The sequence below is a fragment of the Pteropus medius genome, unplaced genomic scaffold, assembly GCF_902729225.1.
Source record: "Pteropus medius unplaced genomic scaffold, Ma_sr-lr_union100, whole genome shotgun sequence".
Classification (NCBI taxonomy): Eukaryota; Metazoa; Chordata; class Mammalia; order Chiroptera; family Pteropodidae; genus Pteropus; species Pteropus medius.
In genome coordinates this window covers 4151157-4178454 of record NW_024352786.1, presented here as the reverse complement: position 1 = coordinate 4178454, position 27298 = coordinate 4151157, and the positions used below count along the sequence as shown (strand labels likewise).

At 34.3% G+C, this 27298-nt stretch overlaps 1 protein-coding gene across 1 annotated transcript in view; it reads right to left on the bottom strand.

Moving 5' to 3' along the window:
- Window positions 1-26658, bottom strand: part of LOC120591213 (rho guanine nucleotide exchange factor 38-like) — a 99709-nt gene extending 73051 nt beyond the window's left edge. Inside the window, exon 1 of the mRNA XM_039848820.1 lies at window positions 26598-26658. Within this exon, the coding sequence (XP_039704754.1) occupies window positions 26598-26648 (51 nt within the window). The 5' untranslated portion in view covers window positions 26649-26658. The remainder of the gene's footprint in view (window positions 1-26597) is intronic.
- Between the last annotated feature and the right edge of the window lie 640 nt (window positions 26659-27298).

Below are 27298 nucleotides of genomic sequence, written 5' to 3'. Positions count from 1 at the left end.
AAAAGAGAAATCACATCTCTTGAATAATGTCATGTGTAAGCTGGATTGGAGGAAGAAAAAAAAATTATTATAAGCAGGAACTTATAGCAATCCAGACAAGAAGTGCTTGGACTAGGGTAGTGGTGGTAGGGATGGAGAAAATAAATGAATACGAATCATCTTAAAAGTTGAACTGACAGAGCTTGTACATGGTTTGATAAAAATGAATAAGTAAAAGGAGGAATAAAGGATAAATTCCAGGTTTTAAGATTGAATAACTGAGAGGATACTGGCATTGTGTGCTCATAGAGGAAGAGAGGACAAGAGAAGGAGTAAGTTTGGTAGAATTGTCAAAAATTCTGTTTAGGTTACTTTAAGGGTAAGATATTTGTAAAATATTCAAGGGAAATGTCGTGTAGCCTTTGGAGTGATAAAACTGGGGTCACATTTCAGATCTTAGAGAAAAAATTGGGAGTCATCAGAATATGCATGCTTAAAGCCATGGATTGATGAGACCATTTAGGAAGATAATATATCCAGAAAAGAAGGACCAAAGTCAAACCCTGAAGAACTCTAAATTAAGAGGCAGGATTAGAAGAAAACTCAGCAACGAAGGCAGAAAAGAGCAGATTTTGATGTGGGAAAGGAGCATGTGGTGTTATAGACATCTGGAAGCAAGGTTTTCCAAAATTAAGGCTTCAGTCTGTTGAGAGGCCAAATAAAATGGAAATAGAAAAGAAAATAATTCTTTTAATTGGCACAACGTTGGTCATTTATAAACTTTTCAAAAGGAGTTTCGGTAAAGTGGTAGAAGTAGATGTCAAAAAGGAGGGGATTCTATTAAAGGTGGCAAGAAAGTTGAAACATGAGATTAACACTTCTGAGAATGTTTGCAATAATATTATTATGGGCAATTGCTATATTTAAGGATTATACCTAGGTAAAATAGTGAGGAAGGTAAAATCATACCCATATTTTACAGATATAGAGACAGGTTCAGAGAAGTTGAGTAATTTTCTCAAAATCATACAACTTGGAAATGATGGAGTAAGGATTCAATATCAGACCCCTCTTGTAGCAAAGCTTGTGGATTGCTAGGCAAACTGCCTACAAAACTGCTAGCACACTGCCTGACATACAGCAAGGGTGCCACAGAAGTACTTTTCTTTTCTCCGCTAAAGGCCTCGTGGAACAATTTCTTGTTAACTATCCTTTATTCTTTGGGATGAATCTGAGGGATCTAAAATTTTATTGGGCATCTCAAGTGATTTTTATGCACAGTTAAACTTGGAGAATTCCTGCAAGCATTCTACTTGTCTCCAGTGACTTTCCACTCCAATTCATCTTGCCCAATGTCCCTTGAATTCCCTTTCTAAACCATAAATCAGATCATGTCATTCTTTAAATTAAAAATGCTTGATGGATTGTTTCTCACTACATGTAGAAGGGAATCCAAATATTCTTTAGACCTCAATCACACTCTCCTTTTTTTTTTTCGCTTCAAATTACTTACCATTCTAGTTATTGATTGCTGAATAACAAATCACTCTCAAAACTTAGTTGCTTCAAGTAATAATTGTCATTGTATTAGCTCTCACAGTTTCTGTGGGTCAGGAATTCCAGAAAGACTCAGCTTAGCTGTTCTGACTCAGGTCTCTTATGTAATTGTAGACAGATGTTGGCTGGAGGTGACAAAACAGGCAGCTGGAACAGCTATGGGTTGATTAGATTTCTTTCTCTTTTTGTAGTTTCAGGGCTTCTCTGACCTCTCCACTTGGGCTAGCTTTAGCTTCCCTCATAGCATGGCAGCCTGAGGGAAGTAGACTGCTTACTTGGTTGCTCAGGGCTCCAAAGGGGAGGCTCTCGAGAGAACCGGGCAGAACTATGTTATTTTTTATGTCCTATCCTAGGAAGTCACACAGTGTCACTTCCACCATACTCTCAAAGCCTACCCGGACTTCAGGCGAGAATGTAGACCCTATCTTCTCCATAGGAAGAGTACCAAAGTCACATTATAAGAAGAGCTTACAGAATGGGAGAAATTATTATGTCTCTCTTTGGAAAATGTAATCTGACTCATATACCCATTACATACTCCATATTCTATTCTCTTCCAGAACTGATTTTTCTAAAGCTGTTTCTTTCACTTAGAATAGCAATCTTCATCCTGTGAAATCCTACTGATCCTTCAAGACCCAGCTCAAATGTCCTCTCTTCTATGACATTTCCCTCCTGTCCCCTGAGAACTATCACTCACCCCTTCCTCTGAAATCACAGAGCAGCATAACCTCTATCATAGCAGAGGGGCTCATTAGATTAGGAGCACTCCAAGCTATTTGCCTTTGAAATCCTCATGACTACCAATAGGAAATCAATAAGTGTTTATTGTTGTGGGGGTCAGGCACAGCAGCTTACAGTCTTGTGCAGCCTACCAATTTATGGCGAGAGGCTTAGCAGTGAGCTGCAGTATGATTTTTTCCTCTCTCTGATTAATAAGTATCTTCTTTCTTGGAAAAGGAGGATATAGATCTGGAAACAAAAGAAAAAATCTGAGATATTACTTCCTCAAAGGTGAGGTCATTAATGCATTTGTGAGATGACCATAAAGCCAGCTTTGAGAGCTCCCTATTCAACTATAAATTGTTCACAGTGGCCTGGCTATCTTGTAGCTGTGTTTTTATATCCACTGCTATACTTCCTGAAAGCAACAATTTCGGTTAATGCACTAACCAAGCAGCAGCATAATAATCCTGTCAGCAAACAATGGATGGCAATTGAGGTTTGGAAGGAGGTAAACCTTCTAATGTTTTTATCTTCTTGACTGAAGTAATTTTAGCAAAGACATATGATCATATTTGGGCCTTTTCCTCAGCTGTAATGAATCATCCATTACAAGATTTTCAAGGTTGTTGGGGGGAAATTTATCTTGGGAAGAGGAAGAATCTTTACAAGTGCTTGAAATAGCCTGGCTATGATCAAAACCAGCTACATAAGCAAAAAAAAAAATGTGCCACTGGAATTTTTGAAAACCATTTATTCAATAATGCCAGTATCTAAGTCAGAGCATTGGATTCAATTCCAATAGTTCATGATCTTCCAGAATTCATTTAATAGTTATTCCAGCAGAACAGCAACTTGGGTCAAAACAATTTATACTGAGATGAACTATTCTCACTTTCCTAGGAGAACTTAGAAGATTTTCTTTTTTTGCTCCCTCTCTCAAATTTTTCCCATCTTTATGTCTTAAAATTTGTGCCTAATTTGTGTTAATCAGTCTCTAAGAATGAGGTAGAACTATTGGTACTTTTTTATTTTAGTTATAAGTAGCTAGCTTCCTGTTTCTTTTCTATAATTATAAATAATACAGAAACACATTGAAAAATAAAAATTTAATATGGTCAAATATTTAAATTTATTTGGTACCATGTTTTATGTGTAAGACTCTATCTATGTTGCAGACTCATAATATAGATCATTAAATGATCGTAGACTCAAGTTAAAATAAACGATCCTTTGTTCTTTGCCTCCAAGGCATATATATACATATTTTTATTTCACTTGGTTTTCATTTGTGCTGAAACCTGTTTGCTGGGAGGGCTCAGTATACTGGCTCCAGGTAGATACTTGTCCTTTTTCAGTTTGGAAGTGAAAAGCAGTAGTTGTAGATGACTTGGAGAAAGAGTGTGCTTTTAACAAATGCAGCAAGAGTTCATGTAAATCATGTAAAATAAGAAGCATTTTTGGTTTTTTTTTTTAGGAATTGAGTGACTTTAAAAAGCACATGGGCCACTGAACTAATCAGAGACATTAACCTCATTAATTCTGAGATTTCTCTAGGAATCTTCCGATTTCTCTCTTGGTGTGAGGTAAACCATTCAGCCTCTCTGACTCAGTTTTTTCACCTTTCAAAGCTGAGATTCAGATTAGTCTCACCATTATTGTAGGGCTGTATTGCTACTCCTTCAGAGAATATTATTAAATTCAAAATTACGGTATCCATAGCAACCCTAACTAGGTCAGTTTGCACTTGGAGTAACAAATAACAGCAGAGAATCTATATCCTTTTCCAACCATCCTCTGTGTTTGCAAAACTTTGTTAGGCCACTGGAAATAGGGGCTTAGCAGAAAAAAGGCCTCGCAGCATCTGGGAAAGTAATTTTCTTATTTATTTGCGATCCATACATTCAAAAAACTTCATGTAATCTAGACAATGTGTATTTGATTTTACTTTACCCAACCAACACAAATATTGAAATAATGATTTTAATAGTTTGATTACTTCTCTTAAAATATTGTGATTAATATCTAATAAAAATAGCGCCTAAATTATTCTTGTAAAAAGAACTGGAGTGACATAAAGATAGCTCTTTACTTTGCTCACAGCTAATTTTTTCCTCAAAGCTATTGTTTTCTTATTAAACCAAGAAATATTTGTTGTTCCTTCCCACTCATGATTCAAATATTTTTATCTAACTATATATATATAATATGATATGGTTTTATGAAAGCAATTATCTTTCTGTACCTATAATTTTACTTTTAGAAATAATCTGGACAGATACACACATGGACAGTGGAGCTGGAAGGAGGATGAGGGGAATTTTGCCTTTTTACTTTAAACGTTCTTAAACAATTTACCTATTAATATGTTCTTTATAGCACTGAATTCTCCTTCAAGTCATCCAGTTAAAATACTGCTTCCTCTTCAAATCAATAAGTAGAACAATAGCATTAAGAACTACCATTTATAGAGCATCTACTATGTGCATGTTGTTTGCATAGTGTAGCTCATGTAACCCTCAGAACAATCCTGTGAGGCAAAACTTATCATTCTTGTCAGACAGACACAGAACTGAGACTGAAAGAAGGTATGTAATTTCACTCTATATCATCTAGTAGAGGGCAGAAATGAGACTTTAGCCCAGGTGTGTCAGGCTCTCAAACTTATACCCTCATCAAAGCACTTTCTTTTTTTTTTCATGAAAAGGGTAGTCTCTGCCTTTTCTGTAGTATTCGAATGGGTGACTACACTGGCTCTGATTGTTAGAGCCAGTCAATGTTGAACTGGATATTTAGACTTAACTTACATATTTTGCATTTTAGAAAACATTGAAAAAGTTTAAGTGATTGTGAAATATGCAGTTGGTTAGTTGCAAACCTAGAACTAGAATAAAGTCTCTTGATAGCTAAATTGTCCCCCTACCCCCTTACTATAACATGTTTGTTGTTAATCCAGACACAATTTCTCATTTAATTCACTGTTGCAAGCTGTTGCATAGTTTAGCTAGACTCTTCTAAGCAAATGGTTTATTTTGTGGGCATTCTTTGCACAGACTTTTCTTTCCTCCTTTTCTTGAGACAATATATATGTGGATTAGGAATAACCCAAAGCAACTGGAGACAAATAACAAAAAACTAATAACAAATATGTCTGTTTTTAAATGTGCTAAATTTTGTCCTAATATTAATATGAACAATGTATAAACAAAATGTGCAGCCCATTTTGCGGTGGAATTCTAAGGCTGGAAATCCAGAATTGTAAAGAAACAATATGTTTTTAGAATACAAGTAGGTTGGAAAAATAGAAGAAAATTTTAGAAGTCAATAATAAGAGAAATTCAGTGAGACCATAAAAGGCAAGAAAAGAAAAACAATTCAGACTCCGAACTGGGACTACAAACACCCCAGAGGAGGTTTGTGCCGAAGAATTCAATAGCAGACCGTGCAACAGAATGATGTTTAATCCAGTCTTGGGCAGACTAAGGGACAACTGCCTTCACCTCTTACCAAGAAAAGAAACTCGATCTAAACAGAAGGAATCTTGACTCCTCTGATTATGAAAGAAACATTTAGTACATAATTGTGGTAAGATGTGTGAATGTGTGTGATAGAACGATGAGTATAGCAATATGTGCAATGATTTAGAAAAAGTCACAAGAAAGCTATATGTAATTATAAACTTCCGACAAGATGAATTGACCCATCACGTATCTATGTACTACTTTATCTTATCACTTCTACTAAGAACTAATTTTGATTTTAATTTCAAGAAATTACTTATGCCATTTAAATAATTTATTCTGAAGGTAAACCAAGATGAAAAGTAAAGTCTCTAAGTCAGTCAATGAATAGTTATTGAGTGTCTGCTGTTTGCCAGATATCCTATTCCTTTGCGTGCTCCCACGCAAGGAATAGATCACAATTTCTCAGAATTCTGATCTAGTTGAAGGTCACCAAAATGACCTCAGATAGCACTGATATGGTGAAACACTTTATTTCTCTTGACTTTGGTGACATTAAGTGGGTTGTGTCCTTGGTGACATTAGCCACATTTTTTAAATAAACACACATGATCTGTCAAAACAAAGTAGATTCAGATCATAAGACTTTGCTTTTCATCATTAATCAAGCCATAAATTAAGCTTTTCCAAACTTTATGTTTTCCTGAAAATTATGTACTGAAACCGTGCAATCTGCTAAATTATGCCTTATCTAGTCTCTTACCTCATCACCTGATGTGCCTCTCTGTAGCAGACCAATTTAGTGTTTCTCCATTTGATAAGCATCACATCCCATAAGAATTAACAGAGCATTAACCAAAAAGGGAAGGGCAACCTCTCTCAAACAATTTAAGGGTTACTGCAATTGACTCTTGAACAATGCAGGTGTTAGGAGTGCTGACCCCCCACAGTCAGAAATCCATGAATAACTTTGACTCCCCCAAAACTTAACTACTAAAAGCCTATTGTTGACCAGAAGCCTTATCAAGAACATAAACAGTTGATTAACACCTATTTTGTATATGTATTATATACTGTATTCTTACAAAAAAAGAAAAGTAAGCTAGAGAAAAGGAAATGTTAAGAAGGAAATCATAAGAAATAGAAAATATGTTTACAGTACTACATGCATTTATTGAAAAAATCCACATATAAATGGACCCATGAAGTTCAACTCCATGTTGTTCAAGGGTCAACTGTATGTACTTTCCCCTAGATTTATTCCGGTCAGTCCAAGGTGATTGGAAATACTCATGTTAAATTGTTTCTTTTTATATCCCTCTACTCTACTTCCAGAGTAGATCTGAAGTTTTCCTAAAGTGCCATTCTCTCTGTAATGTTTTATGTTAGTGACTTTAATGATAATATTTTACATTTTCTAGTGTTTTCTACTAAAGTTTATATCTTGATTGTAATTTTAGTCTTTCCCAATTAATAAACCATCCATTTATTGAGTATTTCTTTGGGTAAATTTACTTCTATAATTATCTGATTTCATCCATTACTTGTAGATTTTTCACTTTCATTTTTAGACAATAACTAGTTTCTGTATTTTAAGAAACTTTGTATATCCCCCATAGCCTTAGAAATAAGAGATATAGTTTACGCATACAGGTTAAGTGTACTAAGAGTCACTACTGAACACAGTGATCTGGGATGTCAAAGCAGGTGGATAGACAGATGCAGCTGCTCAGCACAAGGATTGTTCCTGGTCAGGCCGCATGAAGAAACCCAGCCTTGAGCAGTCCATGCAAAGGAGAAAGGAAAGACCAATCACTTGCCCACCTCCCATCCTTTCTCTGTTTTCCTCTGGTAAAAATTTGCCACCTGCGAATTAACTTCTCTTTATTTCTGAATTTCATGACCTTCACTGGTTTCTCAAAGATAACTCAGGTTAGGACACATCTCTCCAAATTTATTTCGCCACTATCCTCTCTGGTCTAGATTATTGCATTAGTCTGCTAATTATCATTCTCTCTCCCATTCTGCGCCTTTACAATTTGTTCTTCACAGAGTTGCCTGAATAATCTATCAAAAAATGCAAATTACATACTATCAATCCTCCGCTTAAAATCAAGCCCTATTTGACTTGGCCACTGCCTACATCTCTAATTTTATCTCACGCCACTCCCCTCCAAGATGTCTTTCAATCTTATGCACCTTAGTGGAAATTTATTTTCATTGATTACATTCGGAACTTATGCTCCTTGAATTTGAGAATCCAGTGTTTTTCATTATTTTGAAAAGTCTTCAATACCATCTCTTTGAATATTGCATATCCCCTGCTCTCTATTTTCTCAATTTCTAACTCCTCTGAGAGAAATGCCAAATTAAGATACTTAATATGTTTGTTTGTGCTGCATTTAATTTCTATTTCTTAATCATTTCCAGTGCACAAATTCTCTCTTCAGACTTACCTAATTTTCCATTAAACTCATCCACTGAGTTTTAAGTGACTATTTTTTATTTCTAAAAAATAATTTTGACTCTTCAAATCTGCTGGTCTTTCTTTTAAAAGGAGAGTCTCATTCTTTACCCAAGTTTCATATCCTTTTTTTAATAGTTATAATAATTTTAAACTTACTTTTTATTTTATTTTAGCTTTTCCTACTTCTTGAAATTCTTAAGTATACTCACTCTCAAGATTTATTTCTTGTATTTTTTTTTCTAGATTCTAAGCTTATTTTTAGTGGATTTTTTTTTTTTGGTAGAAAATCTTGGTTGAAAAATGTGTCTTTTGCTACTTCTAGGTTCCCCAGAGGTATCACAGTTTTGGAGAACTTTTTGTGTTAATTTTTCATCTTGGAGTTTAGCAAACTTGACATAGATTTTCAATTTTAATTCTAAATCTCAAACTTACGTGAGAGCAGGCCAACAGTCACCAATTCACAGGAGAGACTTTTTTTTTTTCACTTAAAGCCCAGGCCAAGACAACCATTCATTCATTAAATAAACATTTAGTAAGTTTCTCCTCTATGCCAGGACTGTGTTAAGGAATAGGGATTCACGGTGGATTAAACAGCCAAAGCCACTGCTCTCATAAAAATTATATTTTGGTGGAATGTTTTTGTGTCAGTGGGGAAATTTTCCTAGTCCCCTAGCAGGACTCTCAATTTCAATATTTTGCCTTCATTGGGCCCACGGCCTCATTTCTTATCCCATCATGGTTATTAAAATCTATACCCTTGATTACCAACTCTAGCAACATTTTCCCCCTCACCACCCTTTATTTTGACCATACCATTTTACTGTGCCCTCAGTTTTGGGCAAATGGGAACTTTATTTATAAGTTCAGTTATGCATTTAAAAGTAAACATATAATATTGTATGCATCACTTCTATGTGTTTGGTGGCAAAAAGAATTACGACATCTAGTATACCGCATTGCAAGAAATATATTTCCCCAGATCACTAATGATCCAGCCAAAAGTCTCCTTTCTTTTCCCAAACACGTCAAATTCATTTATGCCACAAATGGAAATTTATTTGATGCTTTTTTTCTTATCTTTCAGGCTGTGCTCAAATGTCACCTCTTCATAGAAACTTTCCTGGGTCACCTTGAACATTATCTTATGCACTAATTACCTGGTTTTATTTACAACTTTATTGCTATTTGAAATTATTATATTTATTATTTATTTACTTACTTGTTTATTATATTTCTATCCCACTAAAATGTAAAATGCTTCATAAGAGAAGGGATCTTTTCTGTTTTGTTTATCACTGTTACTCTAAGGTCTGGCTGTCATCACCTTAATTCAACACATAAGCCTCAGTGTCACTATTGGAAAGATGACCAAATATTAAGTCATATTTTTGCCTGTTAATTAATGTTGTTTAATAAAATTTGAGTGTGTGTGCATGCGTGCATGTGTGTGTGTGTGTGTGTGAGAGAGAGAGAGAGAATTTGGTGTAAGATGTGATACAAAAAGAAAACACAAGATCACCAATGATGAATTATAACCAAGATCCTAGATTGGAATTCTAGATTATAGAATTTTCAGGAATGGAGGCACAGAATGAATTACACCAGAAAGAGAATTAAGACAAAATCTGGAAAGAAGAACATTCCATGGGGTAAAATGTCCAGCCTCTTCAGTAAGTAAGAGTCTAGTAAATCCTGTAGTTAGTATCTTTAGTGATGATGTGTGTCTAAGACTTCATCCCTAAATGGCACCATATCTAGTCATTAGTTCTTCGTATTCTGTTTGTTTTATGCAGACAATAATTAACTGACTCTTGCTTCTACAATATATGCATTTGCCTCCAGTAAATCTATAATGCAACATGAATTTAGAGCACCCAAAGTGGAGATTGGGTGGGTGTGCCCAATATTATGCAAGTTGTATTGTTTTTTGCCTGCTTGCTAATAAATGTTGTTTAAGAAATTGTGTGTACGTGTGTGTGTGTGTGTGAGAGAGAGAGAGAGAGAGAGCGAGAGCGAGAGCAAGAGCGAGAGAAAATGAATATGGTGTAAGACCTGTTTTCATTATTAACTTCTCCAACTCTAGTTATTAGTTACTATGGAAACTATGAGAAAGAGCCTAATAGTTTTAGATAATGAAATTGCCTCTAAGGTATATTTTTTAAGTGACTTAAAATGTTAGTAAACAGACAAAACTGGGTATATCTAACTCTACCAGTGAATATATATATATATATAAAAAAACCCTCATAATTGTTAAAACTTTTCCAGGAGTATATGTTTATAGTTTATATTAAATTCAAATTAATACCTTTTTAGTCAATAAAAAGCTGATATTAAACATAAATCCTGAGTTACTAAATCCCATTTCACATTAAAATATAGTTTTTAATTTTAGAAATTCTTTTCTTTGAGATAATTTACTTCCCAGAGTATAGTCACCAAGTTCTCCTCCTCTCACGAATAATGTAGAGGAAAGCACTGTTTTAACTGTAAACAGAATGGAGAAGAAAATGGTTATCAGACTGGTCACTCTTCTTTTTCTTAAACTTGCGACTTGAAGACATGCACTCTACATGCTGTTCACAGTAAAGAACAAAGAAATAGACTTGAATATGAACTCGAAAGAAAGAACACTAAATATTACCCGAAATGCCATCTGATTTGAGTCCTGGACAAAAGTGATGATGGGTATTAGGACAATTATGAAAGCTCAAGACAGAATAGAAATGAAAGATTTTCATTACTAAAAGTTGTTGGTTCAGTCTTTAGATTAAAACAAAACAAAACAAAACAAAACAAAACAAAACAAAACAAAAAAACTCCTATCAGTAAAGAACAATTTCTAAAGTTCTCCTCCTTCTTGTCAATCTAAGCATTCCAAATAAAAGAAAGATGTCTCTGCTGTGACTACAGGACCCTGTAGAAAATAATAGCCTTAAGTTGACCCCCAAACTGCAATTCCTTAGACCAGAGTATATACTTTATCTATCCTCTCTCTCTCACTCTTTCATCTATCATCTATCTATCTATCTATCTATCTATCTATCTATCTATCTATCTATCTATCTATCCATCCATCCAGCCATCATCTATCTATCTATCATCTCTCTATCATTTATCTATCTATCTGTTCCATTCATTCCAATTCTCTCTCTCTGTGTGTGTGTGTGTGTGTGTTTGCTGTGTATAATCATCATCATCTATCATCTATTTATGTATTTTTGGTGTGTGAGGTCGGATAGAGAAAGTTTTTTTTTTTTCCAAATAACAATTCCTGTGTACCCAATATGTAAAACAGGTATAAGAATAGAATGAGTCTCTGAGATAGAGCAAACTTTTATTATTTTGTTAACTGGTGGAAAAGATTCCACCATTGCAGAATCCTAGGAGTACATTCTCAGAACCCTATGGATCTGATTCAAAACTGTCATACAACAAGTAAGTTCAATTTAGGTGGTTTGTAATACTAACTCTCTTAGCCTAGACTTAGGAAAACCTGCTTGAGAAAAATCACAAGAGCTAACACTTGCCACAGAAAGTTAATGTCTTACCTTTTCTATTTAGAGCATTGCATTCTGAAGAATGAGAACAGTTGCCCCATAAGTAGTAACTGAATAAAAGAGAATCAGAACATAAACAGAGGGCCTTTATGCTTCTTTCTGTATTAGCTGGCAAAGATGCCATGGAAATGTATTGCTGATTAACATTTATTGAGCACTTATTATGTGCAAGGCACTCTAAGTAATTCTCATGGATCATGGCACTTAATTCTCACAAAAACATCACAAGATAGGTAGAATAACTCATTTGTTTTACAGAGAGGGATACTACATTATGGAATAATTTTCCAACATTATAAATAGTAAGTGATGAAGTCGCAATTCTAACACAGGTATAAGTTCCTAACCATCACACACACACACACACACACACACACACACATTATTGAAAAATGTATTTTTAAGGAAATTGTGTTCTAATTGTTTTACCCTAATTGTTTCTCATAATTAAGTCACCTCCTTCACTACCACTGTGACACTGGCACATAGTAAATGACAAGCAAATATAGTTATTACTATAATTTTCAACAGATAAATAAGTTGCATCCTCATTGATCATATATTTCTCATCTGTAAAAGAAGAGAATTACTTCTAAAATACTAGAACTTTACTTTAAGAATCAGAACAGGTACTGATACCAAAATTGCCAAATTTTAATAGTCAATTTCTAAGCAACATTATTGACAGAACAAAGGTCATCTTGATTGATAAATGCTAATCTTTGTCTGGCTGCTAAACTATGGTACAAAAGAGTATAAAACAAACAAACAAAAATAGTCCTTAAACCAATAATAATCCAATCTCAATAATCCATCACAGAAAGCTCTTAACATTATGTCTTAAAGTTCATCTACAACATTTTAAATTCAAAATATGTGCTATTTTTTAAAAGTTGTTTACTCAAAGTTAAGGTCAAAAAAAATGAAAGTTTAATTGCAAGCAGAAATATTCAAATCTGTGTTACAGTTTCACTTATTTTTTTCAAATATTTATCCAATTGATTAAAATCCAATATCGTAGTTCTTTATGAGACAAACAGGCAACTTTTCTTGTATTTAGCTTTGACCTTTAATTTAGAAACCAAAGACTAGAGATGAAATACTATAAGTCCATTAAACTATTAATGGATATGTTTTCTCACCAACCCCTGCTCCTGAAATTTATGATGATTTTTTTATGATTATAAAATGAGACCTATTCATTATAGATAGTATTGAAAATATGGAAAAAGGTAATAAAAATAAAAATTATCTAATTCTAAAACCTAGAAAAAATACTGGTTTTAAATAAATAGTATATTATTCTGGTGATTTATCTATTTATATGTCTTTCTATATATGTTTCTACACAAATATGAGACCATATTTTACAGAGTTTTGTGACTATTTAACGAGCATATCTGTCATGTATTAATATGTGTAATTTACATAACTAGTTGTCTCAAATTAGAATTTAGATATTCCAAGTTTTTCTTTATTATGGATAATATAACATACAACATTCTTACACATAAATGTTTGTGTACATGCTCTTCTTTCACCTTTCCATGAACTAGAGTGATCTTTCAGAAAATTAAAATATTCCAGAAACACTAATCTGTTAACCCAGTGACATGTTATAAATTATTTGTTTATATTTATAGTCACAGAGCATTTTGAGCAGTTTTATGTACATTACAACTTACTTCTTATTGTTTGATGAGTGAATTTTTTTTAATTACAGGAATGAAAGAAAGTGGCAGGAAAGAGTTTATTGAGTAAGAGGACAGAACAAAAAAAAAAAAGGAAAAATTATTGTGCCTGATTCTTTTACTCTCACTGTTTCCTTTTTCTAGAATACTTGTCCGTGACTTGTCTGCCCAAATAAACTTTATTCGGTCTCCCAAATTTACATTCAGCTGTAAATCACCTCTCTAGGAAGCTTTCAATCATCTCTCCATAGGTATGTAGGGGTTCTATGTGTGTGTTCTCTTAGCCACTTTTTACAAATATGGTTCTTTCCTTTACATATATTACCATATATTTGATATCACTGTAATAATATTTTGTAGCTCTGACTTGTCCTCTGGAAAGGACTCAAAAGTGAGGCATATATTCTATTCATCTCTGTATCTCTGGTGACTAAACGAGGGCTAGCATATAAAAACTACTCGTTAAATGTTTATAGAATGAGTGAATAAGTGAATGACAAAGTCTACCATTTCCCAAAACAGGTTATAGTTACTGTCCTGATAGAGACTAGGGCCAAGTTCAGGAGAATTTATTGCCTGGACTCCTAAATTTTTGCCTGCAGGGACAAAATTGTAAAAAATGAAAAAATGAAAAAAAAATTTTAAAAGAAGAAAGGAAAAATAGGGAGTTCTATACCTACAATCACAGAAATAGACTGTAATGGCTCTCACTGTGTCCAGAGAGCTGATATACATCCTGCTCAATTAAATAGACACAATACAAATGTCAACAATACAAACAAAATTCAATGTATGCAAATTTAAGGAGTTTCTAAACCTAGGTAAAAAGTTGTTTATCTGGATCCTTTGGAGAAATTTGTGTTTCCATTTTTTTTCTTTCTCTAAGGAAACAAAGACCAGCAAATACTAGCAGTCTAAGGCTTTAACCTATATCTTTAACCTATATCTAACTCTATATCTGGCTTTCTGTTCTGGCCAAGCTTAAAAATGTTCCCTTAATTGCAGGAAAAAAACATACATTGTATGGGACTGGGGCTGTAGATACTAGTAGGAAGTGACCCATTTATGCTTTTTCTGTGGAAAAGATGCTCCGTAGGTGTGTATTTGTAGAGGAAGGAGCTGTATTGATAAAATAATGTTACTATAGCTTTCCCTAATACTTTTTTAATGAGTTTGCTATTTGCTTTTAAAGATAACTTAATAGATCATGTCTGGAAAACAAAGGGTCAGCTTGCATGATCCCTTCAGATAGCAAAATATTTTGCCATACCTGCCATGGGAGTTCTAGAAAAATGTGACTTAATATCAGTAAGACTTCGCTGAGAATGTTGGGCAGAAGGGACACTGGGGATTCAACCGAGGCAACAATACCCGCCTCAAGTACCCCCGACACACACACACCCCTTCTACTCTCCTTTAAATCCAAACATCACACCATCCTACAGAGATGAAAATTTCTATGGGAAACATAGATGCAAACATAATCTTAAACAATGCTATAAATAAACCGAGAAGGCATGAAAAGAGGGGGGGTGTAGTTTAAATACACGATGGATTTCATACCATGTTTTTCTATCCTTTGCTTTGTACTTTATGCATGTCTATATTGTTTGAATTTGTTATAAGAAATATATTACATTGATAATAAAAACAAAGACCCAAAGGTATAAAAATAAAATTACAAGACGACTAATAAACTGAGAGAAAATTAATCACAAATGTGAAAAAGAATTAAGATCTTTAAGAATATCTTAATGGAAACAGTTCAAGCAAGTTGATAAGAAAGATGCCAACATCTCAATAATAAAATATGGGCAAAGGTCATGAGCAGACAGACTTCACAGAAAAGGAAATGCAAATGGTCATTCTGCTATGATTGTGCTCCCTTTAAGCTGTCTTTCCAATGTACAGAAGAGAAATTTTTTTAAAACAGGATCGTATTTACTCCTCTGCTGAAAACATTTTTTTTCTCCATTTCAATGAGATTTTTTGAAGAAGTCAGAAGTTACGGTATCACAATTTGAAAGAATGTTAATTAGAAAGTAGTCTGACTTGTGATGATTAAAGATCATTTTCAGAAAAGTGGAGGGACATAAGCCAGATTTCAGGGGTTAAAAAGGCAGTTGTGGGAAAACAATTGCAAAATAAAACTAGACCATACATTCAAGAAGCTTGTCAATGAAAGGGAGTGAAACATGATAATATCTTGAAGGGAAATGGTTATTAACCTATTCGTGTATCTGATAGATACTGACTATTGGTCTTGTTTTGACATCTTACCTTTCTGTTAGTTTGTTTTTATGTTTTTCTGGAAGAATCATCAATTTAATTCACACTTATAGAAAATTTGAAAAGTATAAGTAAGTGTAAGAAACAGAAAAAAAATATATTATCCAGTCTCAACACCCAGAAATAGTTATGATATTTTAGACAATTCTCCGTCAGTACTTCCTACAGAATACCTTTTTTTTTATATGTATGAGATGTGTTTCTCTATAAATTTGAGAAAATGTAAGGCCTTTTTCATTTCGTGTTATTTCTATTCCTTTTCTTACAAAATAGTATTTCTGTAATATAATCCTTTAAGAAATTTTTTTTTATCTCCCATGAATCTTACTATGCTTTGCCTCAGTAGACAAAGCCACTCACACAAATCTTTTTGAGATAAGCCCTTCTCTACCTTAGACTTCTGCTAAGACTACCTAGGAATAATACTTACTATATGTTTCTTAATATCCTATCGTTTGACAAAAATTTTTCCTTGGAGTTATCTGAGGCTTTACAGTTACACACTCAACTTTGTCTTTAGAACATGTTTTACTGAGTGATTCATATTAGATGTTTGCCAGCATCTATTTCTTAATTTTAGCATCATTTTTGCTATCATGCTTTATTCATATACATTAACTATCCTTATAGTCATCAATGCTATAACATATTTGTATATGGAGAATAATGCTATAGCATATCCAGTTTCCCATGTAATTAAATATTTTACAAACAGCATTTTGAATGACTACTTTTATACTATATGCTGTTATTCATCTAATTATTTCCAAAATATATAAATTGGATAGTTGTTTTCAAGTTCTGTATTTATAAACCATATGTTGAATAACTTGAACATGGCTTTTTTTTCTGAATTACAAACTTTTCTCTTAGGATAACTTAAATGTAGAATAACTGGATCAAAGTATATTAGTGCTTTCATTACTTGTTAAATATTGTAATGCTCCTTCCAAGAGAACTTGAATTATTTTTCACCTTTGCTTTCTTTCTTATTTCAGGCTCATTATCTATATCATCTATTTTTTTCTCAAAATCTTTTTATTTTCAGCTGTTCTGTTTTGCTTTTTTTTTTCTGGTTTGTGTGTGTATGTGTGTGTGTGTGTGTGTGTCTGTGTGTGAGGAGTGAAAAGAACATCATTTCTCTGTTTTTTTATGCTATCTGTGTTGCTCTCCTTTCCTGCTAAAAGGTCAGTCAAAACTTCTTTTATCTCAATAAATACATCTTATGAGGGAGCCAATATCATGCTTTGATCTTTTCTATTTCCTCCAGTGTAGGAAATAGAAGATCTATTTTTGGTGGGCTTTTTTGTTTGTTTTTTGGGAATCATATTTTAATTTATTGGCATTTTCAATTTAGGATTAAGGCATTTTTTGATAGATTTAGATTATTTTTAATCTGCCATAACCTATGCTCACGTATATTCACCTTGAAAATGTGATATTTCCATCTTTAGTAAGGATATATAATTCCTTTTTTACAGTTGCCATTTTTACATTACTGCCAAAGGCTTTCTCAACATTTGCTTTGACTCCAGTCTTCAGTGCGTTTCTGATTGCTTTTGCAAAGATCTGGGAGTTTTAGATGTAGCTGAGCTCAGCCAGTTACCAATTCATCCACCATCATGTCATGAGAGCACTAGTGTATTAGCCCAAATCACGAATATATATTGAATGGAGGTTCAGGCATCCATGTAGCCAACCTGTTGGAAGGTCAGGAGCTGAAAAAAAATGACAATAATAAAAGCTACCCTTCTTTTGTTGAGGCGAATAGAATGGTAAATTATAAATGCTTCAGTGAAATTTGGTAAATGACTGGTCTGTATTTGGGTGTCCTTAGTATGTTAAAATTTGCTTATAAAAAAGTTTCATAGATTTAGACATTGAGCATCAATGATTGCTAATATAACACAAGAATTTTTGTCTTCCTAATGGAAGAAAATAATTTTTCCACACAAACACAAATTTTAACATAAATCTGGTTCAATTTATAGGAAATACTGATGATAAACATGTTAAATTACACCAGCAATCAGGAAAATAAAAAGTTGGCTTATTTAACAAAAAAAAAATTACAAGAAAGCACAAGTTGGAGGGGACATGTAAGGATTTAAAGAGACTTAGAACACATATTGATTAATGCTATCTGATAACCTTATCTGGATCCTGATTCAAAAGAATTGTCAAAAAATTATGATGTACACGAGATAATTGAAAACTTGAATAGTAACTAGATATTTGAAGACCTTAAGGAATTATTGTTAGTTTTGTTTTGTTTTGCTCTGATATTTGAATTATAGTTGTGTTTTAAAAAAAAAAGTCCTTAACTTTAAGAGATATATAGTAACATATTTATGGCTAAAATATATGAGGTTAGACATTTGCTTTAAAATAATATGGAGGGAGGGAATAAGTTGGGGTATAGATAAAACAAGACTGATCATGAAATGACAATTTTTGAAGCTTAGTGATAGAAATGTGGGAAATTGCTCAGAGGAATTATGTGAATAACATTGAAAAGAGTTTCACCATTGGAACTCAAGCAGAATTTATTTACATTAGTCTTGAGAAAAAAAAAGTAACAACTTTCATGTTTAGTGGAGATAAAGAAATCAAGAATAATTGTTCCTGGCTCAACTGAGAGTAAAATATTTCAAAGTGAGAGTAAAATATTTTCAGGTGCATGACAATTACTGCAAGATGTACTTCAGGAAGAAGGTTTAATCTGGAGGGAAGAAGAGGAATATAACAAAATACAGTCAGCCAAGAAACAAGCAAAGTATTTTGTAAATCTAACTAGAAATTAATTGTAAAAATAATAACTTTTGTTTAAATGTTCAGTGACAAAATGGTGCAAAAATAATAAGGAAGTTAGGAGGAGTGAGTATTTAAATCATTTTAAAGTCCTCTTTTTCGGAAGGAGAATAGAAATATTGAATAACTTTAGAACTTATTGGGAAAATACCTATGTGAGTTTGTTAGTTAAAAATGTAAGGGTAATTATTATAAGAACATAATCGAATCTATATATTTGGAACCAAGAGAGGGAAAAAATAAAACACTAATAAAGTATATTAATAGAAAGCAAGGGAACGTTTTAAAATAAAACAAAGAATAAATATAGCAAACAAGAGAATAAGATAATAGATAAAATTTCAAGTATATCAGTACTCAAAGGTATTAAAATGGAAAATTATCTATGAAGAGAGATTATTACCTATTTGCTAAAAATAAATGCTAGAAGCTCCCTATGGAATGCTTGGTTGGGAAAAAATACCAGCAACAAAGAGTGATTGATTATAGAAGAATAGGAAAACATATACATAAGCCAAATTTAAAAGATAGATGACGAACCTGTTTCTGGCAATTTGTAGTTTATATAACCTATAAAATTTTCTGATACAAAACATCTGGAAATGCTTGATAAAATATTATAAACATCTTTTTAATGGATGGCTCAGTTTACAAGAAAGGAAGAGAAATACTCGAGAGCTTAAAAAAAAGGAATAAGGAATAAAAACCTGCATGGTAACATATGTGGCTGTCTCTAGACAAGTTCCCAATCTCAGTAATCAATAACCAAGGGACTCATGGTTCACTCAGATGAAAAGTTTAAATTTAAGAAATGAGAGATGGTATGCAGATTTGAAAGCCCCTCTCTACCCCAGCATCCTACATAAAGATGGAAACTGGAAGAGCCACATCCGCTGGCACAGGTAGACAACCAAAAAACTGATCCGTCTTGGCCTGGACTCTGAGTTGGAGTTTTCAAGTTTCCTTTGAGAAATTGAAATCTGAGTTTACCTTCAAGCAAAGTTGGAGTTAAAATTTACTTCCAAACTGAGAAATTAACATAAAAAGCAAACCCAGGTGGCAATTTCTTGAATGACCGAAGAGGAGCAAATGTAAGACCTCTCTGGGACTTTATAATTCCGGTACTGTGCACCCAGGACTGTCACAAAGATACACTTACTTAAAGTGACATCAGTCTTTTCTCTGATCTTTCCAGTTCCACTGTCTCTAGCACCCAGGACCCAACAATCCTTCAACCCCACCAGCATCTAACTCTAATTCTATCTTTTCATTATCAGCACCCTCTACATATCCCAATCCCTCCTCTCCTTAGCCAGCTTAAATTCCATTAGGTATATACTATCAACTCTATCGCTTCTTTCTGCCTTTATGTTGGTTGCTGAGTAGAACAGCAACTCTGGTTAAATCCATCTGTCTTCTCTTTACCTGCATACTACAGGCAAACATGACTGAGAACCACACTGAAACACTGACTGGTCCCATCTTAAATTCATGACCTCGATCCTCAAGTGGCCCCTTAGTGCTACAAGGAATTAAGCTGCATACCTCTAGTTACTTCTCCGTTCTTTCACTCTTATACATCATGTTTTGTACCTCCTCTCTCTTCAAACTCTCAGCACCTTCTCTCACATCTTCTCAGATAAAGACCTTGCTTCCTACTTCTCTGAGGGAGTTATGGCTTCAGAAAAGAATTCTCACAAACTTTCATCATCATATATACTCACTCTTGTCAGATTATCAGCCTTTTTTCTCCAATTGTAGATAAAAGGTTTGTGCCTTGGTTTGGACTAGATCTTCAAATTATGCACTAGACATCATCCCCTCCTGATTACTTAAAGACATCATCTCAGCAATTTTCCCTTCCCCCTCCTATATCATCAATTTTTTCCTTTCTTCAGGTTTACTCTGAATAGCAAATATGCTGTTCTCACTCTTATCTTAAAACACACACACACACACACACACACACACACACACACACACACACTCTCACACAAATCTCTTGGCTCCATTTCCCCCTCCAATTCCTAATCCATTTTTTCTGAGCTCTTTTTATAATTAAACTTCTAGAAAAAGTTGTCTATACTCACTAATTCCAATTCCCCAAAGTAAAGCCAATATCAAAATAAAAATATTGATAACTTTAGATTAGGAAACTCTATTTCTAAGAATTTTTCCTGAAGAAATAATTGCACAAGTGTATAAAGATATATGTACATTATTCACTGCAAGTTTGTTTTCCTTACAAAAAAATTTGAAATCACCTAATTGTCCATCAATTGAGATCAAGTTGAAAGACATATGGCAGCCATCTATCCAAGACTACATAATTACTAAAATAATTAGTCATACTATACATACTGACAAGGAAAACTTTACTACATAAATGATTTTTTACTTGCAAAACTATATATTACTTTCTGTCAAATGCATGATACAGGAATTTGAATATGTATTATAAAAATCCAAAAGAGTATATGTACATCAAAGCAAAACCTATGATTATCCCTTGGGGGTGGGATTATGGAAAAGTAACATTTTCAACTTTGTACATTCTATATTACTTAATATTTTACAATGTACATGTTATACTTTTGCTACCAGAAAAATATATACTTTTACATATTTTAAATATATAATACATCATTGAAACTTCATTGACAGACAACAGAGTAACTCAGAATTGTTTAAAAGTTGATTTCAAGTTATTACACCATTGTGTATTAGTAGACAATATGTGGAGTATTAGTACACAATAGTAGCAACTTCTAAATGAAGGAATAAAGGCAATAAAAATGGCCTATTGAAGAATGGTAATTATTTGGGAAAGGTGAATAGCTGGTAAATGTGAAGAATGTGACATTCAAGGTACTTTGTAATATTGGTGCTCAGTACACCGCGTTTTGCTTATTAAGTGTAATAATGCTTACTGAATGATTCTCGAAATGCATAAAAAATCAACACCAATCAGCTTCTGTGGTTAGGTTTTCTCTGATCACTACCAGTGGCCCATATTTTTTGTATCCCATAAAAATAAACATTCTATTTAATGATGGATATAGTAGAAATCCAAAGCTATCTGGGTACACCCTCCAAAAAAATTCACCTTTCTTCTTTTTCTTCTCTTTCATCAATCTTTGATTTAGTGACTGGGGCTAAGAATCGAGAGATAAATAATATGTGAACATGCCTTCTTGGGAATTTGAACTCTATAGAGGAGAAGACAAACAAACAGAATAAAAAAGAAACAGAGAAAGAGATGTAATACCTTAAAATAAGGTGTCAGTTAGGGCAGAGTATTAATAGGATTTTGTATGTTAGGAGTTGGCCTCTCCTGTATTGAAGGGTAGAGATAATGTGTCATTCTTAGGCAGATCTTTATTGTGACAAAATAATGTGATTTTCCCTTAGTTATATAAGTTAGGGTTGAATGCACTTGGGGAAACTGGAGTTTGGAACTTTTCATGGAGGGCCCGGAAAGATATTGCATAAAGTACAACAATGAGGAGGGCAGAGGGCAGGAGCAAGGTAGGGAATCACAAGAGGCAAGGCAGCAGGTAACCAGGTACAGAACTATGCCATGGTGCTTGGTAGACACTGTAAACTTCTATGAGTCTGGCTATTATGACACAGCAGTTGAGCTTTGAGGAAAAATGTCTGAGCCTGGATATAAACTAAAAAGCAATAACCTGGGTGCCCAACATTGGCCCTATAGTGTCTGGCCATCAAATGGACCCAAGAAGGGCATTCTGGCAGTGTATGTCAAATTGACAGAACAAGTCTTCAACTGGTGACAGTACCAGTTAATAAGAAGAAACAGCACAAGTAGCTTGGAGTGTGGACTACACAAATCTTTGGAGTCCCTGGACAACTAGTGATAAGAAAGGCTGACAGGCATTTGGAGACTTTAGGACTGATTGAAGAGTTTTCAAATAATGGCCGCAAAATGGGCAGCTAGAAAATAAGGAGATAGCAGTGGAGTGAAAGAGTTTTGGACTATGAATCAAGAAGTCTGAGATTAAATATTACTTTCTTCATTATGTTAAATCAATTCTATAATAAGACATTAGACTGAGGTGGCTTTAGTGCCTCAGTAGCCCACTTCAACAAAGCAAACCTAAACCTGAGTTCCTCAAGGTTAAGAAATCAGAACCTAAGGACAACTTATCACAAATAGCCCACTTGGCTTTCCCAAATAAGGCAACTGCTTAAGCTACAGACCATCGAATAATTTTCTTGCTTCGCTTCTGCTTTTTCTCTATAAAAGTCTTTCCCCCAGCTCCTATAGGTAATGTACCCCTAACAACTTCCACTTTGGTACTGCCTAATTTGAAGAGATTTTTGCTCAAGTAAACAGTTAAAACATTTAATAAACTTCAGTTTATCTTTTAACAATTATCACAATGTCAGTTTTAAAGATGAGAGACTAGAAGCGCAGGAAGTTAACTGAGTCAGTCAATGATACCCAGCTTCTGAGTGTCAGGAATGGGATGTAAAGCCAAAGCACTGAGCAATTTAGCTGAGATTTCTCTACTGCATATATCTGACCACTTTCCAGATAATCTTTCTGAAATCTAACGGGCACCTTAAATTGGACTGGACAAAATAGAGCTTTGGATTCCGCCTGCGCTCCAAATTCACTTCTCCACAGGTTTTCCCAACCTCAGTTATGGTATCATCCTATCCATTTAGTTGCTCAGGCTCCAAATTTAAGAGCCGTCCTTGATTCTTCTCTTCATCATACAACTTCATCTAATTGATTAGTAGGTTTTACAGGCTCTATCTCCAAAATATACCCTGCCATTAATAGTGTTCAACCATTATTTTTGCCCTAAATATGGCAACATCCTCTAAATTGGTCTTCTATCAGGACAAATCTTCAAATAGTGATGTTATTTACTTCTGAGAACTCTTGCCTTCTTAATAATCCATCCTCCAAATAGAAGCCAAAAGTGAACTTTCTGAGTGTAATTCAGATCATGCTATGCCTCAGTTTAGACTCCCCTAGTGCCTTCCCTTTATAACCAGGAAAAAAAAAATCTCCCAGTTTTGTCCGGCGCATAAGCCCTACATGATGCAATCACTGCCAACTTGTTTGTCCTCACTCCCCTGCCTCCCCTCCCTGACCCCTTCTCCCCTTTGCTCCCTACTCTCCAGCCACATCGGCCTTTCTGCCTCCTAAGTACTTTCCATGTCAGGACCTTGGCATTTGCTTTTCCTTATGCTTGGAATGCTCTTCTCCCAGACCTCCACCTGTCTGTATTCTGCTCATTGTTAAAGTCTAGATTCAAATGTAATTGCCAAGAGGTGACTATCTTAGTTAAAGCAACCTCCTCTCTCACTCTGAATGACATTTCCACATTTTATCTTCTTAGCTCTTAACACTTCCTGAAATCTCAAGAGATTAAAAGCTCATAGAAGATGCAGACTCTGTTTTATACATCTTTATTCCACTACCTAAAATGCTGCCTGTGCATATTTGGTGTTTAATAAATATTTTTGATTGACCATTTAAATAAGTTGTTTGCATCCTAAGGTAGCAAATAGAACATGTTCTATTATTTCACTAGTGAAATAATAGAACATGTACTAGTGAAATAATAGAACATGTTCTTTCTAAATAATGGTAAATAATGAGAAAACTTTCTAAAACTAAAACCTATTGGTTTTCCACTTAGGTTGCCTGTGATTGTTCAAAAGTAGGAAAAAAAACAGTAATGCATTGTAACATATTGCTCAAATTTCTACTTAGTTTACAATCATATTGTATCTTTTGGTAAAGTCTCACAGTATCAAGAATAAGTCACAACCATATGGCAACTTTCACTAATTAAAAGGTCAGGATCTTTCCTTTCATTTCAAAGTCAGAGCCCAGAACTCTAATAAGTCTGATCATTCTTGAGACAATTCTCTGGAATTCTAAGTGAAAAACTTTGTTTACATAATGTACTTATAACAATTTACAGAAGTTAATCATTTTTTTCACACTTCATTCTCATAAAGAGTTAGGCTAAGTAAAAAGTTGCCATTTTTATTATTTTATTGAATAGAAACAAAAGAAAAGGAGTTGTTGCAGCAATTGCTGCTGTTATGAATTAAGCTAGCTCAGATTTTCAATAGGCCCTCCAGATTTTTGAGACAGCTTCCTAATCTGGATACATCATATCCTCTCTGTGTCTTCTTTATTATTCTGGTTTTCAGAGCAACTTCTACTAATGAAAATACAAGATTGTGCTTGGTAGCGGTAGGAAACAAGATGAGAAGGGAAAAGCTGCACCAAGTCTTGAAGGCCAAAAGCTCTAACCATGCTAAGAAGCTTGGACTTTACTGTGAGGGTTTATCCCTTAAGGGAGAGGGAGGAGAAGAGGTAGAAAAAGAAGAGATGGAAAAGAAAAGAAAGGTACTCTTGTTTGCCTGATTGTTTATTCTAGCTTCTATCCAATTTTTCTTCTTTTTGCTGCCAAAATTCTCAAATAAGTCTTCTAGACTGAGATCTATGTAATAAGATGTTAAAGTAGGACATTTGCTATTTTCTCAGTTTTGTGAAGCTCTAAACTCAAGAACAAAACGTGTTGTTATCCATAAACTATAAAAAGAGATACCAGATTCTTCCTTCAGAACCAAAGAGTAATTCAGAAGAGCCAGCCTAAAAGTTAATCAGATGATTCTTCTTTAGTCTACCTTGACAATATTTTAAGGGGATGCTTGAAAATTAATGGAGATGGATAAGTAGGACTACTTTAGAGGAAGAATTATGAGAGACTGAATATACAAATAAGCAATGGCCAGGCCATATATGTCAAAACAACTCTGACCCACATCCTCTGCAGCAACTAGACAGGGAAGCCAAACCACAAGTTCTGTAACATCTGGCCAGAACAGTTAGGACTTGGTCAATGTTTACCAGCTTCCCAATTTTTAACCTCCACTTCTAACTCCAGACCAGACAGAAAAAGTCAAATATGTTCCTAAACTCATCATATAAGATACTCAGCTTCTAGTTAGCTCTCTTCCAGCTTCCCCATGTGCTCCAATCAGAGCACATCTAAAGCCTTTCCTTTCTTAATACTCAAAAGCTTTCCCACACTACTGCATACCTCGGAGCTATAACAAGCTCTGAATAAATAACGTCAGTTCTCATTTAGATGCTTGTCTTTATTTCAGGAGTGCTATGACATGTCTCCTCCCCTATGTGTGGTGGACAGGACAAGGATGTTTCTCCCTAACCTATAGCCAAAGGCTCTGGGGATTAACACTCAATTTAGTTCCAATGAATTTCTAAAATGGAAGCTTGCCGAAGAAACCGGTGACAGCTGAGGGAAAAAGACAGAGCTATGATGGGACAATTTGGTAGGGGAGGAATATATGCAAATATCACATTGGCCAAGTGTGGACCATTTGGGATATCTTGAAAGGGATCATCCCAAAAGGACTTCCGGGAAGGGAGTTCACCCCAACAGAAGGTCTCATAAAAACCTTCAAAACACCAAATGAGAGGAAACATCAGCTTTCTGATGAACCAAATTGCAAAGACTATACAAGCTAAATAAAAACGTTTCTGCCTTTCATTCCTTGTCCCTCCCACCTTACCAACTCTAGAAAAGCCGTGGGTAGCATAGTGAGTAGAAGAGAAAGTAACAAAATCTACTCTGTGAATTTGAATTATTTCAAATAATATTATTATTGGCTTATTATTTTTCATGCCAACATTTATTATTTTATTATTATTATTATTATTATTATTATTATTATTATTATTATTACTTTGCCAAGACTTTCTGAAAGAACTGCTGAGGAAATCACCCTCATTTTCTTTGCTGTGGCTGATGACACTCTTCTTGGTTAAATTATGAGTAAAGAAGCATTTTATAAAATATTAAAAGTTTAATATTAGAGATAAATTTGACCAGTCTGCTCTCTCCCATCGAGTTGTAGTTCTATTGCTGCACTTATTTCAACCTGTGAATCCTCTTCGAGGAGACTATAAATTTGAACGAAGCTCATTGACCACTGCTAGACCGTCCATCAGCCTCTACTGATACAAGAAGAAACGCTTTACCAGATTTCCTTTGGGGAACCTTGGACCATGTGGTCCTACAGTGCTTCTCATCTCTCTGACCTTATGCCATTCCCCAAAAGGCAGGCCTCTCCATCTTCATTTCTTCATCCTAAATTCCTTCTCCCATCTTTGTCTTTCCCAGCCCTCTTTCCCTTCTGCCACCAGAACTCTCATAAGCATGTAACCACATCCTCTTACAAATCCAGATGTTTTACGAAACAATCTGCTTGCCTTAACTTCTCCTGGCCATATTTCACAGCTACAATCTTCCTATGGCTTTTTAAAGTTAAAAGCTCTTCATTCCCCTAGTTGCCAAAGGCCTCAGAGCTTTCTGGAGTTTTGACTACTTTTCTTTCCCCTCTTGCAGTTTTTCACCATTACACTTATATTGCTGCACTGTCCACTAATGGCCACTAGCCACATGTGGCTGTTGAGCACTTGAAATGTGGCTAGTCTGAACTGAGATGTACTATAAGCAGAAAATACACTCCAAATTTTGAAGACATAAAAAAATGTAAAGTATACCATAAAAAATTTTCATGTTGATTATATGTTGAAATGATAATGGCTTGGATATGTTGAGTTAAATCAAATATATTATTAAAATTAATTTCACATACTTCCTTTTACTTGTTTAAAAAGTGGCAATTAGAAAAATTTAAATTATGTAGCACACATTATATTTCTATTAGAAGGCTATG